Source organism: Opisthocomus hoazin, chromosome 1 (assembly GCF_030867145.1).
Source record: "Opisthocomus hoazin isolate bOpiHoa1 chromosome 1, bOpiHoa1.hap1, whole genome shotgun sequence".
Lineage (NCBI taxonomy): Eukaryota > Metazoa > Chordata > Aves > Opisthocomiformes > Opisthocomidae > Opisthocomus > Opisthocomus hoazin.
The window spans coordinates 89,596,643-89,610,848 of NC_134414.1; the positions used below are offsets into that span (position 1 = coordinate 89,596,643).

Sequence of the window (14,206 nt, forward strand, 5' to 3'; positions counted from 1 at the left end):
TATCTTATCTAAGAATGGATCCCATACCCAGAGATAAAAATCAGATTCATATTTAAATGAAGTTGTATGTTTTTCATAACACTGACCTCTCATGTGTTCCAAAACTATTCTTCAAATCAAAGAGGAATATTATTTTTCCTCTGCTTGGGCTATGAACAACATCAATGACATGAGGAAATGATAACGTGGGTTAGCATTGTGATTTTTGGATAATTACAACTTTTGTCCTTCCAAAAGAAACCATAATGGGCTATCTGTCTTCTTCCTAGGAATCTCAGATGCCAGAAAAACCCTAAAAGTAGCTATCATTGGAAAGGAACAAGAGAAAAAGCAGTGGTACTTTCAGTGGCCTTTCCCACCCTGGACGCTGGCTTAAATCAGACACTGAGTTCATTACCCCGTTCATTTACGCTAGTCAAATATTTGGCTTATACATCATGTCATACAGATGCACAATCCCACACATAGTCTGCACTGTTCAAACTGAGCCCCTTCTTGAGAATTCATATTGACCATCTCCGATCAGGTGCTGCAGCTCAGCAGTTTGCACCTTTCTCCATGGTTGACAAGCTCCTAGGTTTCTTGCCTAAGAAAAAAATACCCTACCCTTTTCAAACTGATGTCTGAGTGAGTCAGCAGAACCCACGTTTGCAGAACCCCTTTTCTTGTGTGTGCCGCTCTTTCCAGCCTGACATAGATAGTCTTTACATTAATGCTGTGTTTCAGGATCTCCTGGAAGCATTTTGAACAGTGGAGGAAAGGTATGTGATATATGATAGCAAAAGAAAGACCAACTAAAGTCCTGAATTTATTTGAGGACCTATACCACAAACACATTCCTAGGACCCAAAAGCAATTCTTTTCAAGGCCATCAGTAACTATCAGTATTTTTATTTAAGAAAATAGATGCATGGTGAATAATATTATAATATTTTGTGTGCATGAGAAGGCAAAAATAAAGGTTCATCAAAAATCCATATTTTCCTCAGTCTGAGGAAACTCCTGCTTGCATTTCACTCTTTACTCAAGCACACCCACAGACTCAAGAAGGACATACTGAAACCTTAATACAGCTGACAACTTTTCTTAAGCCCCAGCCTCTCAGTTCTTATCCACAGTGGGACATGAACCTCTGCTTAAAGCTAAGCACATGTGTAAGAGCTCTTCTGAAAAGGAATGTTCTTCTGAGTTAGGGTCACAGATACCATTGTGGCAAGCACTGCATAAATACCAATGGAAATCTTCAACATTATCACTGTGTCTGGGGCCAGGACAAATGATTAAGAAACCTTTCAATAACCTTGCACTGTTTTACGATCCATCCTCTCAGCGGTTAAGCAATAAAAAAAAGGTAACAGCTTTATCTTGCCAGGAAAAGCAGATTGTAGCTGCATAACACAGAGTGATGATTCTCTTAATGCCAATCTATCACAAACATGGCCAAACAGGTTTAAGCTAAGTTCAAACTTAATCTTTCAAAATTAACCAGTCTGGGGGGAAGTGTCATCACAAAGTGAGGGCACTTGGACATCAACAAAGAGTACTGGAAGCATGCGAGGACATTTTGAACCTTTATGCGAGTGTCGTGTGCTTAATGCAGCAGTAGCAGCTGCATTCAGTTCAAGAGGAGTCACACACATTAAAAAACATGTAGATGTGGCACTTCAGGATATGGTTTAGTAGGCATGGTGTTGTTGGGTGGATGGTTGGACTCGATGATCTTAGAGGTCTTTTCCAACCGATGATTCTATGATTCTATGAATCTATGAATCTATGATTCTATATAGAAGACAAAGACTTGATGCAACCAGAAGCTGAACTCCCCTCATTCCAGTGCTACCCGAAGACTGTTCTCAGCACTAGACTCAAACCAGTTTAAATTACTTAGTATATAATCTGTCACCACAAGAAGATACCAATGAACTTTGCTACTATGTATGCTGTACCTGAAAATAACCTCCTTTTCTTCTGCGATGCATTCCCCAAGGTGCTTATACAATGACGTATGAGCTGATCGTTGTTACAGGCTCATCTTGCAGACATGGAGTGCCTACAGCTCCCTGCCACCCCATGATCATTAAAAATAAAAAAAATCTAATCCTATGGGTATCATTCACCTGACTGAGTATGAACTAGTTACCTGAGATGCCTATTACAGTTAACAGAGAGAAATAGGTCCATTGGGTGCACATTCACGTCATTCTAAAGCCAGCTGGATAAACTCTGCCTCCAAACTGCCTCTTTCTCTCCATTCACCCTGACGGAGAAGTCAGCAGGTCACTAGCTCATCTGTAGTTAGGTGACCTGAATCCCGCTCAACGGAGAGCAGTCAAATGAGATGAAACCCCTCTCCTTACCCAGAGCACAGGCAAAGTATGAGGGACCGCAGTCATTTTTTCTCTGGTACACAAATATAAATAACAAGAAAGTGCAACTGCATCAAATCCTGAAGGACCTGGGACTGGCTGAAGACCAGCCCTGGCAGCTACCTGGACAGAAGAAAGCACTTCATTCCCTGCCTCCACGCTCTGGGGTAGTTGCCCAGCCGTGCTGTGGCTCGCCACACACAGGCTGTAAGCCGATGTGGCCAGGGAACTGCAAGGGAGTTCCTGTGGAAAAGTCTCATTCTCTCTTGGCAGGAAAACAGGGCGGCTCCTGCCATTATGAGGCCAACACAAAGATCTGCATGGTGTCTGAAGGTCTCTTCTTTGACTGCTTTCCTGCTGAGGATGACAAGCTTGTGTGGAGTCTTTGCAGTAAGAGGAACTCCTTTTGAAGATTTACATCATTATTAGTAATATTTTTAGCATTATTGTGGCTCCTAGGAGTATGGGGTCAGGTGCAAATACAAAATGAAGCAATGATCCCTATCTGGTGTCTACAACCAAAGTAAAAGACGAGAGAAAACAGAGGAAGGCATTCATCCAAAGCGAGTACCAAGGAAACACAGAAAATATTGCTCAGTGAAGGGCCATGATTTCAAGACAGCAAGGGCTCAACTGTTGCCAAATTTTATCATAACAAATATTGTCTATAATACAGCATCTTGTATCCTTGACGTGTTGCATAATGGATAATAAAATAGTGAGCGAATCTTCTGCAGCTGAAAACATCCGGCTTGCAGGATTGACTTACTATCTTATTAACAAGCAACTGCATCACCCTACAAACATCTAGCAGGAGGCGTCTACCTTTACCACATGTCTGACACATACTAATTTGCACTAACTGTATCACCACCATTGTATTCCATTTTTGAGGAGAGAAATAGCATGCACTTTTCAACAGCTCCAATAAAATCAGAATTTGGATTCTCTGACAGCTGTGAACTTCTGATATATGAAGCCCATCCCTGCCTGTATAGCCTCTGGAATCATGATTATCTGTGCATTATTAGTGCACAAATAAGCTATTTTTAATTATAGTGAACATGACCATAGAGAGACAAAACAATGAGATATTTTGACTTCCTACTTACACTGTTCTCTGAAACAGATAGGCTTGTCATGGGATCTTTCAGTGACTATTACAGGCTTTGCCATCATTATCAGAAGCATAGGTGAAGTTTCAGGAGCATGCAGTACTTCATTCCACCTTCGAATGGTGACTGTTTAAATAAATACTCAGATCTGTTCTAATACTTAGACAAAAGTTTAGGGTCTCCCAGTTCACTGCCTTATCCAGACTGAACATTCACTTGACCATCACAGTTACAGCATTAATATCCTGGAGGGACATGCTGCTTATGGTGGGGACAGGTTTAGGTCCTGTGAGGCAGATTTCCAGCTGTCACTTTTTTAAGAGGTTGATTTCGCCAGTGACAATTGTCTTGAAAGTGTATGGCTCTATTTATAGCTATTTATAAGTATATAGCAAAAAACATGCAACTGGGCTGAATTTCTTCTTTAAGAGGTTGAAAACAGCTTCAACATTCTTTCCCTAAATATAAAATTGGTAAAGACTGTGTTACATTTGAGAAACCCTAGGGTTGCATCAGACATGTGATAGTCAAAGAACCTGGGGTTTTGGGGCTCAGAGGTGACATACCAGGGCAGCACTTTGTGTTTTCCAAAGCCCCTTCAGAAAATTGATGCCTTGATTTATCTGCTAATATTTTCAGCTCTGCCTACTGCTGCAGCATTTTCTGCAACTGCATCAAAGGAACACTCCATATAACTCTCACCAGCAAAAATGCGCATGTGTCAGACGCACATCTCCCAGCTGAAATGTCCAGATGGCTGCTCCCGCTGTGCCTGCAGAGGAGGAAATGGTATGCTGGGTGGGAAGCCTGAAGGTCACCTCTCTACCCTCATCAGTGCCTGCTTGCCCAGAAAAAGCTCAAGGACTGAAAAGCAGGCACAGGAAAAAACCTGCTGCTTCCCCCGCCCACAGCCTGGGCAAAACCTGTCCCCTGCCTGCCTCAGGGGTTAAGGAGTGTTGGCCATGGCCATGGCCATGCACCCTCTCAGGAAAGGGTGACTGTGTGATCACACCACTTCATTCTGAAGTCCTGCGTGCCGTGGCTGCAGAAGGAGAAACTGCAGAGCCCTGTCCTGTAAGAAGAGCAGTGGAGAATTGCCAGAGCACAGAAAGAAGGATTGACGGCTGTATTATTTGTGGGTTTGGGAGGACCATAAAGGGGTAAGACTGATAGTTTGGCCAGGTGTTGTATGAGGGGGCGAGGGGCTGACAGGAAGGTGTTTATCTGAGACTGTCACATTCTCACTGATACAGATGTGATGTTCAAGGACTCTTTAACTAAAACCTTGTCAGTACATCATCTGACCAAGACCCAAAACCGCAGGAGCAGCAACGTCTAGACTGCTCCACCTCTGGTCTTCAGTGTGGTAATAAGTTCCCTCCAGACTCCCCTCCACGGGAGTCTGCCTGCCTGGGCTCCTGCCTTTCTTCAAATGAAGATGGGAGACTTAATTACCCATTTCCTAAACTTAGTGGTCAAGGTGGAGGTAAAACAGCTTCTACTTTAGCTGAAGATGGTATGTTTTCATAAATAAATCATATTATCTACCCTATGGCTTCAAGAGAATAGCTGTTATATGTTTTGAATGGCCTTTTGAACTAAAATAGATATTTCGTGGTGCTAGAGCAAACAAATCAGACTTCGTGCACTTTAATAGCATGCTTATCAAAATCCTCAGATGAGACTTTTTAGTTGCTGTATTCCTGATTTGAATGAACCAAAACATTCAAAGCAAAGAACAGAAGACGTCAGAATCGTATGTGATTTTGTGAAAGCATAAATCTCAGAATATTTCATACTCTTTTTCATGTCCAAAGCAATCAGAGACTGATAATATGTTGTCAGAATACCTGTGACAACTATATACTTTTAGCCAGCTAGATCTTTACACCAGATAAGGAAGGTTTTTTTTCCAGTCAGCAAACATGTTGAGAATCAACTACAACTCTCGTGAAACAAATATTTCTTTCTACAGCCACATCTTTTCACTCTTGTAGGAAACATCCTCACAGCAGCTGAAGTGTGATTTTGAAGGTAACGACATTCACTATGCATCATTTTGTCAGCAGTGATGGAAGAGCCAGACGGGCAGGTGGAAGAAAAGGGTAGGCCTACTATGATATGGAGTTTCTTCCTCTTCAAGCCTAGTCATCTACATTGAGAGTTTACCTTTAGGTCCCTCCTACAGGGGTCACACAAAGTGATATCCCAAATGCTACTGACAAGTCTGGGAGTCTTATGGCACATTTTCTGAGCCTTTACTTGTATGCTTGTTCATGTGGACTTGCACTGCTGCAGCCTGTTCCGGCAGCTGTGATGATCAGTACAGAGCACAGCTAGAAATATTACGTAGCACTTCCTTCATCATATACAATGTTAGATGCTAGTCTAACACTGTGACAGGTGCATGTGTCAAAAATAGCATATTATATGTGTTTACAAAGGGTGTGTCCAGACTGTAGTCACTTTCTTTTGATATTTGTCCATTCTTTGAAAGTCACTGGAGTTCGGACAGTGATTTTGGAATGGCTCAGTAACAGAGACCTGAATGAAATCAGATGACTGTATTCTTTTAATACCTGAAAATATTTTTTAATGTGGTGAAGGTTCCTTCAGTTAGTGCTTTCATTGGTTTCTGGGTTTGCCCCAAGACACTTTAATAAATGTTTTGGAAGGATGACTATCTAATTGGATGGACGGGTTTCAAAATGTCACTTCACAAAGCAAAGCTATTGCCAATACTGAATGAACTTATGTTACCCCAGTCACATGCACACATTTTCCTGGAATTGTGATTTTTCTTGAGTAATATTTCCCTTGCAGTTCAGGAAAGTATCCTATCATGGTTTCTGAGTCACATTGCTAATTAAAGTGAAAAGTTTTGCCTGTTTGTATGGCACATCCTCTGCGTGCAATGTGACATATGATACAGTAACATGATGCAACTTTTTTGCAGTTCAACCCGACTCCAGTAGAATTCCCTCCCCAACTGCACGCCAACAGTGACCGCGCTGCAGTCAGTGACAGTGAATTCTCAGAACTAACCCAGCATGCCTCCCATCTGAAAGCCTGGCTCAGACAAAGCCATCCTGACATCCTGATGATAAGGAGAGCAGCCACCCCTTTCCAAACCCACATGGCACCCACAAGGGATTGCCAAATCCTGTGTGTTCAGCTGTGCGTCCATGGTACGCGGTGTGGCTCTGCCGAAGCAGCAAGGACCCTAGATGGCATTCGACCACTGGCGGAATCATCGCACACTTTAATCCACTTTTTGGGGGAAAACAGTAAAAATATGCAGATGTCCTTCAGGAAGCTGATTTTTTCTTAATGCAAGAAGACTAAAACACCCTGATCAATTGTTCTGCTACTCACTGATACATAAGCCCACATATGGCTCTTTCACAAGGACATCAGAAAAAGAGCAAGTCCTGCTTGGTCTTGCCGTGGGCAAATGAGGTCTCTGCTGCTGTAGTGAGGGCACATTTTGTTTTGTCCCCATTCCCCAGATCCCAGCAAGGATTATGAAGATTTCCAAAACATGCTGGGGAGGTAGGGAGCAGGGGAAGAAGTAGATCAGGGACTGCCACATAGTGGGAGGAATAAGGAATTCCTAAGGAAAAAGATTTTCTTTAGGAAAGGTATCATATTGAGTTTACTTCCCTGTAAAAATATCTTGGGTCATCTTTTCCCCCAGCAAAGCCTGGGACTACATCTCAAAGCCAAGCCCAAGAAACAGCAATAGCCAATTTTGTAACTGGACTTGCTTGCCCTGAGGGAAGGGCCTAAAAGAAATACAGATCCCAGTCATTTAGTGATAACTATTAAAAGTACTGTACAAGGTTTTTAATGGGAAGAAGAATAATAGAGTTATCACCTACAACAACTGTACCTTATTTATTTTTCCCAAATACTGAGACAGTGTCCACAGGAGATAAGACACAAGTAAACTTTACTCAGCTCTAGTCTGGAGTAGGGGCAGCAGTGATCAGAAAAAAATTTGCAGACACAATGGCAGAGGTCTCACAAGCCAGAGTTTGCACCAGGGTTTTTTTTTCTGTGTTCAAGCAGGCTATTTCTCTGTTTGCCTCCTGTGGGAGCCTGCGTCAATACCACCACATCAGTGGTTAGAAACAGCCCAAATGCCTGAGAAGGAGAAAGCGCAAGTAGGCTACATCAGGCAGAAACAAGCAACACTCGCTGAGCCTGAGCTGATTGCTTGTTTTGGTTGCCTTCTGACCACAAATTAATAGAAAGTTGCTCCACTGCCCTCTGAACATGCCTTCCTGCCTCCCCTTGGTTCCACAGAGTTTCAGATGTGAGCCACGACTGATGTCAAAGTTTATTTAGCACTGTCTTCATTTCAAACAACTGACTAATAGAATTAATTTCTCAAATGCTGCATCTGATTAATCTGAACAGCCTGACGCACTTTTCAGAGTGCTGCTGTGTACTCAGACATTACTGTCCTAGCTGAAATGGACTGGACTGGAACAGCAGCTGGGAGAGATTTTTTTTTTGCTATTTCTCACGAGCGAGAACTGCTCTTGATAAGGTAGCAGTGTGTTAGTAGTTCCCTTTCCAAATTGATAAGAGCCAAGGACAGATGCCATGTGGCATGGCAACAATACAGAATTGTTCTCTTATCCCTCGCTGTACCTTGTTTAGACAGTAGCAGATAAGTCAGAACAAACTGGCTTTCCTCACAGCCTCCCTGATAGCTTCCCACTCCTGAAGGAAAAGCACAGACGATCATTTCTGCAGGAATGTGGCAAGTACATTTTCACATGTTTTTGACTTATCGTGCCTATCAGAGATGGTAATCATGAAGAATCAAAAGCAGCAGTGGCAAAGTTGTGCTAATAAAACACTTCTGAAAACCATGATTTCATAACATTTATTTAAGAGAGTTTGCTGACTTTGAAAGAAAGCTGGTGTGTGGATGAAAAGCCTAGTTTGAACAGAGATAGTGTGTCCAACAACTTTTAGAGTTGCTTTTTCTAGATGTTGAGCAGTTTGCTGTAGTTCCAGGAGTTGTCTTTGAGGAGGATAACCCCTGAGATAGAAGATTTGTTAGAATCTCTCTTTTCTAGAAACTGAGCAACATTTGCAAGCAGTTATTAGAGAGCTGTGTAGACCTGTCTGAAAAACAGTGTCAGTCGTGATTACTGAGACAAAAGCTTATGCCCAGCTCTGCTGCTTACGTTTCTTGGCAGAGCTCTGTCTGTTTTGGTTGTACAGACAGACTGCAGCTGGCTCTAGGAAGGGAGAGATGCAAAGAGCTTCCCGATTCCTTCCACTCATGATGTGATTGCTCTCTGGTATTTTGATGCCTTCCCAGGGGCAAAGCATTCTCCACTTAGGTGGCACACTCACCAGCAGACAGGGACCATGTGCCAGCTGTGTTTGGAAGGTGGCTTCCACCTCTGTCCAGCTCACAGTGGCAACACGAGATTGTTGAATCCAAGAAGATCTGTTAGAGCAAAAGTGACCGGTCGAGGCTACATCGATTTTTAGCGCAGAAGTAAAAAAGGTTTAGCTGTGGAAAAGGATTTCATGTAACAGAGAGCAGCCATGTTTGCCTCCAGGGCTAAGCATAACTGACCCCTTGGTCTTCTGATCAGAAAGCAGATTTCTAGGTCAATGATACTCCTCAGGCCCATAAGCTGTTGGTTTCTCTCTAACAAGCCAAAGGAGGGTTCACCAAGGGTTCACTCCTCAGGCCTATGAGTTGTTGGTTTCTCTCCAACAAGCCAAAGAAGGGTTCATCATGGGCAGAAGACTTCTGCAAAAGGAAGAGGCTGTGAGTCTGGTATAATGTGGGCATTACCAGTTGACCTTCTCTCTTGCCTTCCCCCTAACACTTTTATTAATGAGTTAGGGGGAAGAATAGAACAGCGAGCAATGAGACTCAAATTCTGAGATCAAGACCTTGCAGCCTCATTAGAGAGGCACTTTTTATGTTGGAAGGCAGGAGCAGCTCTGACAGACCATTGGCTTTTCTTGGCAGAAAAATTTGTCTTGCTCTGATGAATATAGGATGCAGCTCCTTGCATCTAATTTTAAAATTCTGGAAAAAGTAGCCTGTGTCTGTCATTGCTCTAGGAGACGAAAAATGTGTGGGGGAGAGACAGGAAAAGAGACAGCGAAGTTTGCGGTTCTGTAGCTGAGGAGTTCCAAAATGTAAGAGACAGCACAAAACTTCAACAAGGAATTTTTAAAGCATTTCCTGCTGAAAAAAACATAAATAATGCTCAGTCTTCAGAAAACCTATGCGGAAATCTAATTGTTCGATGAGGACTTCGTATGTCAGGCTGGCATCCTAAACCAAGCAATCAGCATGCGAGGCAGAGGGCTTGCTGCCAGCCTTGAAGTGGATTGAGCTCAGGCGCCCCGCCTGACACCTGCCCGTCTGAGGCTGCCCACCGCTTCCCATCGTGAGGCTGTTTTCCAGCTGTTTATAACACTGCCAGCTGTTAGATGTTCAGGCTGAAACTTTCCCCACCAGATGTCTGCCTCAAAACGATTTTAATAATTTTTTGCTTTCTCTGTCAGAATAGCTTGACAACAGTTGAAGATGAAGCTCCTCCTTTATCCGTCCAAAAAAGTTTTCTGTCTGTCTTGTCTTTGCAAACGTCTGGCATTTCCCCACTGTAGGTCACAGATGTGAAGTTTTGACACCTGAGGAACCTTTGTTGACCCAGATGTGTCTACTGCTATCTCTGCAATAATCCACTCAAACATAAAAACCTCTGAAAGCAACACCAGAGACCTGCCAGAGTTTAGCAGCTAAGCAGATGGGGCCTGTGCTGATCCCCCTCCATTGAAGAATGGAGCAGGGCATGGATGCAGGCCACCACAGGTCCAGCCCATAGAGCTGAGAGCAGAGGACCTGCTCGTCCTCTCCCTCAGGCCACAAGGGTCGGGCAAGCAGGGAAGGGGAAGCTGACAGATTTGCCTGTGGAAGGGGAAGGAGATGAAAATTGATGGAAGAGGGCAAGACCTAGCCAAGGAGGCATGTGGGGAGACCAGAACTAGAAACTGGGGTCGGGAAAAAGGAAAGCCAGGATGTGACCACAGAGACAACACAAGAAGCTAGAGATGGAGGAGGGAAGGGGGAACCGTGGTCAGACACGACTGGAAAGCAGAGTCCACAGGGCTGTCTCTGAGGAACTGGGACAGACCTGCTGAGGGTCTGAGAGAGGAGCAGGACATCCCCACCCAGGAGGAAGCAAGTGGGAAGGAGGGTGACACATGGCGAGCACAAAGAGGAGCCCAGTAGGGAAACCGAGACCCTGAGTTCTGGAGGTGAAGGAACACTGCTCAAATGCTGGGGCTGGAACAGGTCAGGAATGGAGAGAGGAGGGAGGAGCTGAGACTGATGGGCAGAGGATAACCAACCTTTATGTGCACATGAGGTGAAAAGGGACTCCCCTGAAGAAGATGGCGTTTCTGAAGGGCTGGGAAAAGCCAAGCACAACGAAGATACTTGCTGAATCACAGCAGCTTGTACATAAGCTCTTTAACGTTCACGATGTTTATCAGGATATTTGCAGAAGCAGGACAAGAGAATATTTAAATCCTTAGCCCCCTGAACCTCTACCACGTGATACCACACTGACACCACCTGATGGTTTAAACCATTAGCAGGTGTAAAACTTCAGATGTCCTGGGCAGAGCTCAGCTGCTTCAACTCATATAATGGGGGAAGAGCAGGTTGCTGGTGGTTAACCATTCCTGGGTCTCGTTAATTGCATCCTGACCTTGTGGTTTTTATCCAGGCAATACTGCCATTGATCTTACAGAGCTTTAAAAAAATGAGGTATGGTAGGTGAATGCAATACATCATTTCTGTGTTCTGCAAATTCAATTTTAGGTGAAACTGGTAAAAGCAGACATAACTCTGTGTACCGTTAAACGCTGTAATGTGAAGGACATTTTGTGTGGTATATCCACATATACACGCAAAAGCCCACAGGTCATACATGCTAAAACAACCCAGAAATCTAACATACTATGTAAAACATTAAAAGAAAAATAATCAGCAGCTTAGCCAAAAATGTCTGTCTAAAAAGAAAGAGCCAGAACAAGTGGAAAACCAGTCTTTTCCTTGTGGCAGTGAGCAGCCAATGCAAGTGAAACACAGCCCTTTTTAGTGTGATCTACACAATACATTTAGGTCAGTCTTGGGAACTAACAGTGATTTGTTATTTCATACAGTACCCTGTGGCTAAGCTGGCTGCTTGAGAGTGCTAGCAAACTTTCAATTAAAACAATTACAGATGTACATATGTTGGATGGACAATCCTATCACAGTGAATAAACTATAAACCAGTTTAAATCAGCACGAGGAGCTCTTGCATGTGTTCTAGGCAAAGTGGATATGGCTTCGAAATTTAATTAAAAGATTAACTAGTGGTTTACTATTATGCTGAATAAACTCATGTCCCACGTGAGGATAGAATCATCACTGCCAGTTATGGAACGGTTAGTATTCTACATTGGAAAGTTCTTTCTGGTTTAAATAAAGTGATTCTAACACGTAAGAAACCAGTGATTTGTCATGCAGTGAATAAAGGTAATGTACACAAGACTGATTAGTCTGGTCCTAATGCCTTCAAAGCACTGGTTGCTGAGGTTGTAAATTAATAGCTTGTGAATGGTGAGCAGGCGAAGGGGTTAGTCAGTCATCCTGAGGCACACATCACTCACCACTGCTAACTTCTTGTGCTGGCAACAGTAGTCTGCAATTAAGCACATAATTTAGCATTTCTCTTCTAAAGCACGGGTCAACGTGCAGTGCAGTTCACAGACTAGTGTGTGGTCATCTCTTGCAAGCGGAAGGTTTTCTGAACTGAAAACAAAAATATTAGCTTGTTTTGCTCTGTTAGTGGAAAAAAAAATATTTCTTCTGGACCACACACCGAATTAATCATTTTTGGACACACTGCACGTGTAGAAACTTGTTCCAGTTTATGTTCTGATTTTTCTAAATTTTTGTCCTGGATGTTCTCACAGTAAGTCAAATCTGAAAAATCCTACTCTGAAGGTGAGGTGAGGTTTCAGCTTAAATTTTGTTGCATGTATTATATTCAGAAGAAAAGTTAATTCCTAGGCAATGTGCTCTATTATTACTAGTTTCTGCTTATTTTAAATTCCTGGATAACATCTCCTAATAAAACAAAAGTAAAATATTTCTCTGATTTCTGGCAAACAAGTGAACAACTGATGAACACATGTTTTTAGCAGAAAATTTTCAACACCAGGATACTAATTCCCACAATTATAAATATTTGAAATAAAGAAGTGTATTTAAGAAGTATTCTAAATGCTGTTACTTGCATTTTTTTTAGATTTGCTTTGGTTTTGCATGACAAACACTAAAAGTTTAACGTAAGAACAAAGTATACAACAAGTACTTAATAATAACAACAAATAAAAAGACATAAAATATTAAACAGCAAATATGGATTTAACTTCTTTACAGATTATCTTTCCTCTGTGGTTTCTAAAGGTCTGTGCATCTAAACCACTACAAAGAAAAAAACCAAGGACCAAACCAGCAAAAAGGCTACCACCTTGCACATTAAATGTATTTAACTCTGGCAATTTGCATTGTTAAGAATAACAGCAAATAAAGATCACCTACCTTCACAGATCCATTCTCATAGTCAGATCCTTGCAGCAGATGTAGAAAAGAAACTATGAAAATATTCACAGTTGCCCACGGTTTGTACATTCTGGTGTTTAAAATCCACAGGTTACTACGCAGTCGTCATCATACAGCTAGAGGCATCTGTTTTGAAATGCATTTCTCTATCAGCAATACAGAAAAGAAAAGCTTCCAGAATTTCTCTTATAAACTCACAAAGGATTCCAACATCTGAGAGGAAATATCTGGCTCTTTACTGTTCAAAACAATTGTAAGATCATCTACAGAATGTCATTTCTTAGAGCAGATTTTAGATACTCTTGCAAGAAAATCATGATAAGCGTTTAAATAGATATATATCTGTATGTATACACATACATGCTCACAAGTGATCAGGTGTGGATTCCAGTTGCTGAAGTTAATATATTCTCCATCAAGGCACAAAAAGGCATTAAAAATCCTGCTGTGGTCCAGAAAATGTAAGAAATCTGCTCTATTCTGTGCTCTGTGTTACAGCAGTCTTTTAAGAAGGTAGTGTAATGGCCAATGTTTTGAGCTGGAGAGCTGTAATCCAACTCTGTATTAAAACTTTTTTCACAACCTTCATGGAAGCTTGCAGAAGCATGTGTCTTAAATCTGATACAGACTTTGGCAGTAACACAGTCAAATTCTGGCTCTAATCCCATTTTGTCCCTACCAATAGCATAGCAGTTTTCAAACTAACTGATGCAATCTAGGCTCCCATTATTTTCGAGAAGATTACCTGAAACATGAAACTTCAGCACACGTTCTTACACAGCACACATATTTTAAGTTGCTTCTTTAAAAAAAATGAGAGGGAGGGAAAGGAAAAGAGAAAGGCTGACTTTCTTTAATGTGTTGTATCTTATGTGGCATAGGGTTTTCTGAATAGATTTTAAAAAGGAAAGTTTAAAACTATCTCTGACAACAAACAAGATTTTGATTTTTTTGATGAAAGCTCATGAAGCTACAGATATAAAAGGAAAAAAATCTTCTTTTTTTTTCAGCAAAACACAATCATTATTTCTGTCCCAAGATGTGCATGCATTTTG

At 42.0% G+C, this 14,206-nt stretch overlaps 1 protein-coding gene across 3 annotated transcripts in view; it reads right to left on the reverse strand.

Annotated features, from left to right (window-relative positions):
• Positions 1-13,719, reverse strand: part of VEGFD (vascular endothelial growth factor D) — a 30,258-nt gene extending 16,539 nt beyond the window's left edge. The window contains exons 1-2 of one of the 3 annotated variants that reach the window (XM_075441772.1): positions 13,512-13,719; positions 13,131-13,277 (exon numbers count right to left, since the gene is read on the reverse strand). In XM_075441772.1, the coding sequence (XP_075297887.1) occupies positions 13,131-13,220 (90 nt within the window). In that variant the 5' untranslated portion in view covers positions 13,221-13,277; positions 13,512-13,719. Of the gene's footprint in view, positions 1-12,193; positions 12,256-13,130 lie in introns of those variants that run through there. The other 2 variants (XM_009940645.2, XM_075441848.1) reach the window with 2 other exon arrangements.
• Between the last annotated feature and the right edge of the window lie 487 nt (positions 13,720-14,206).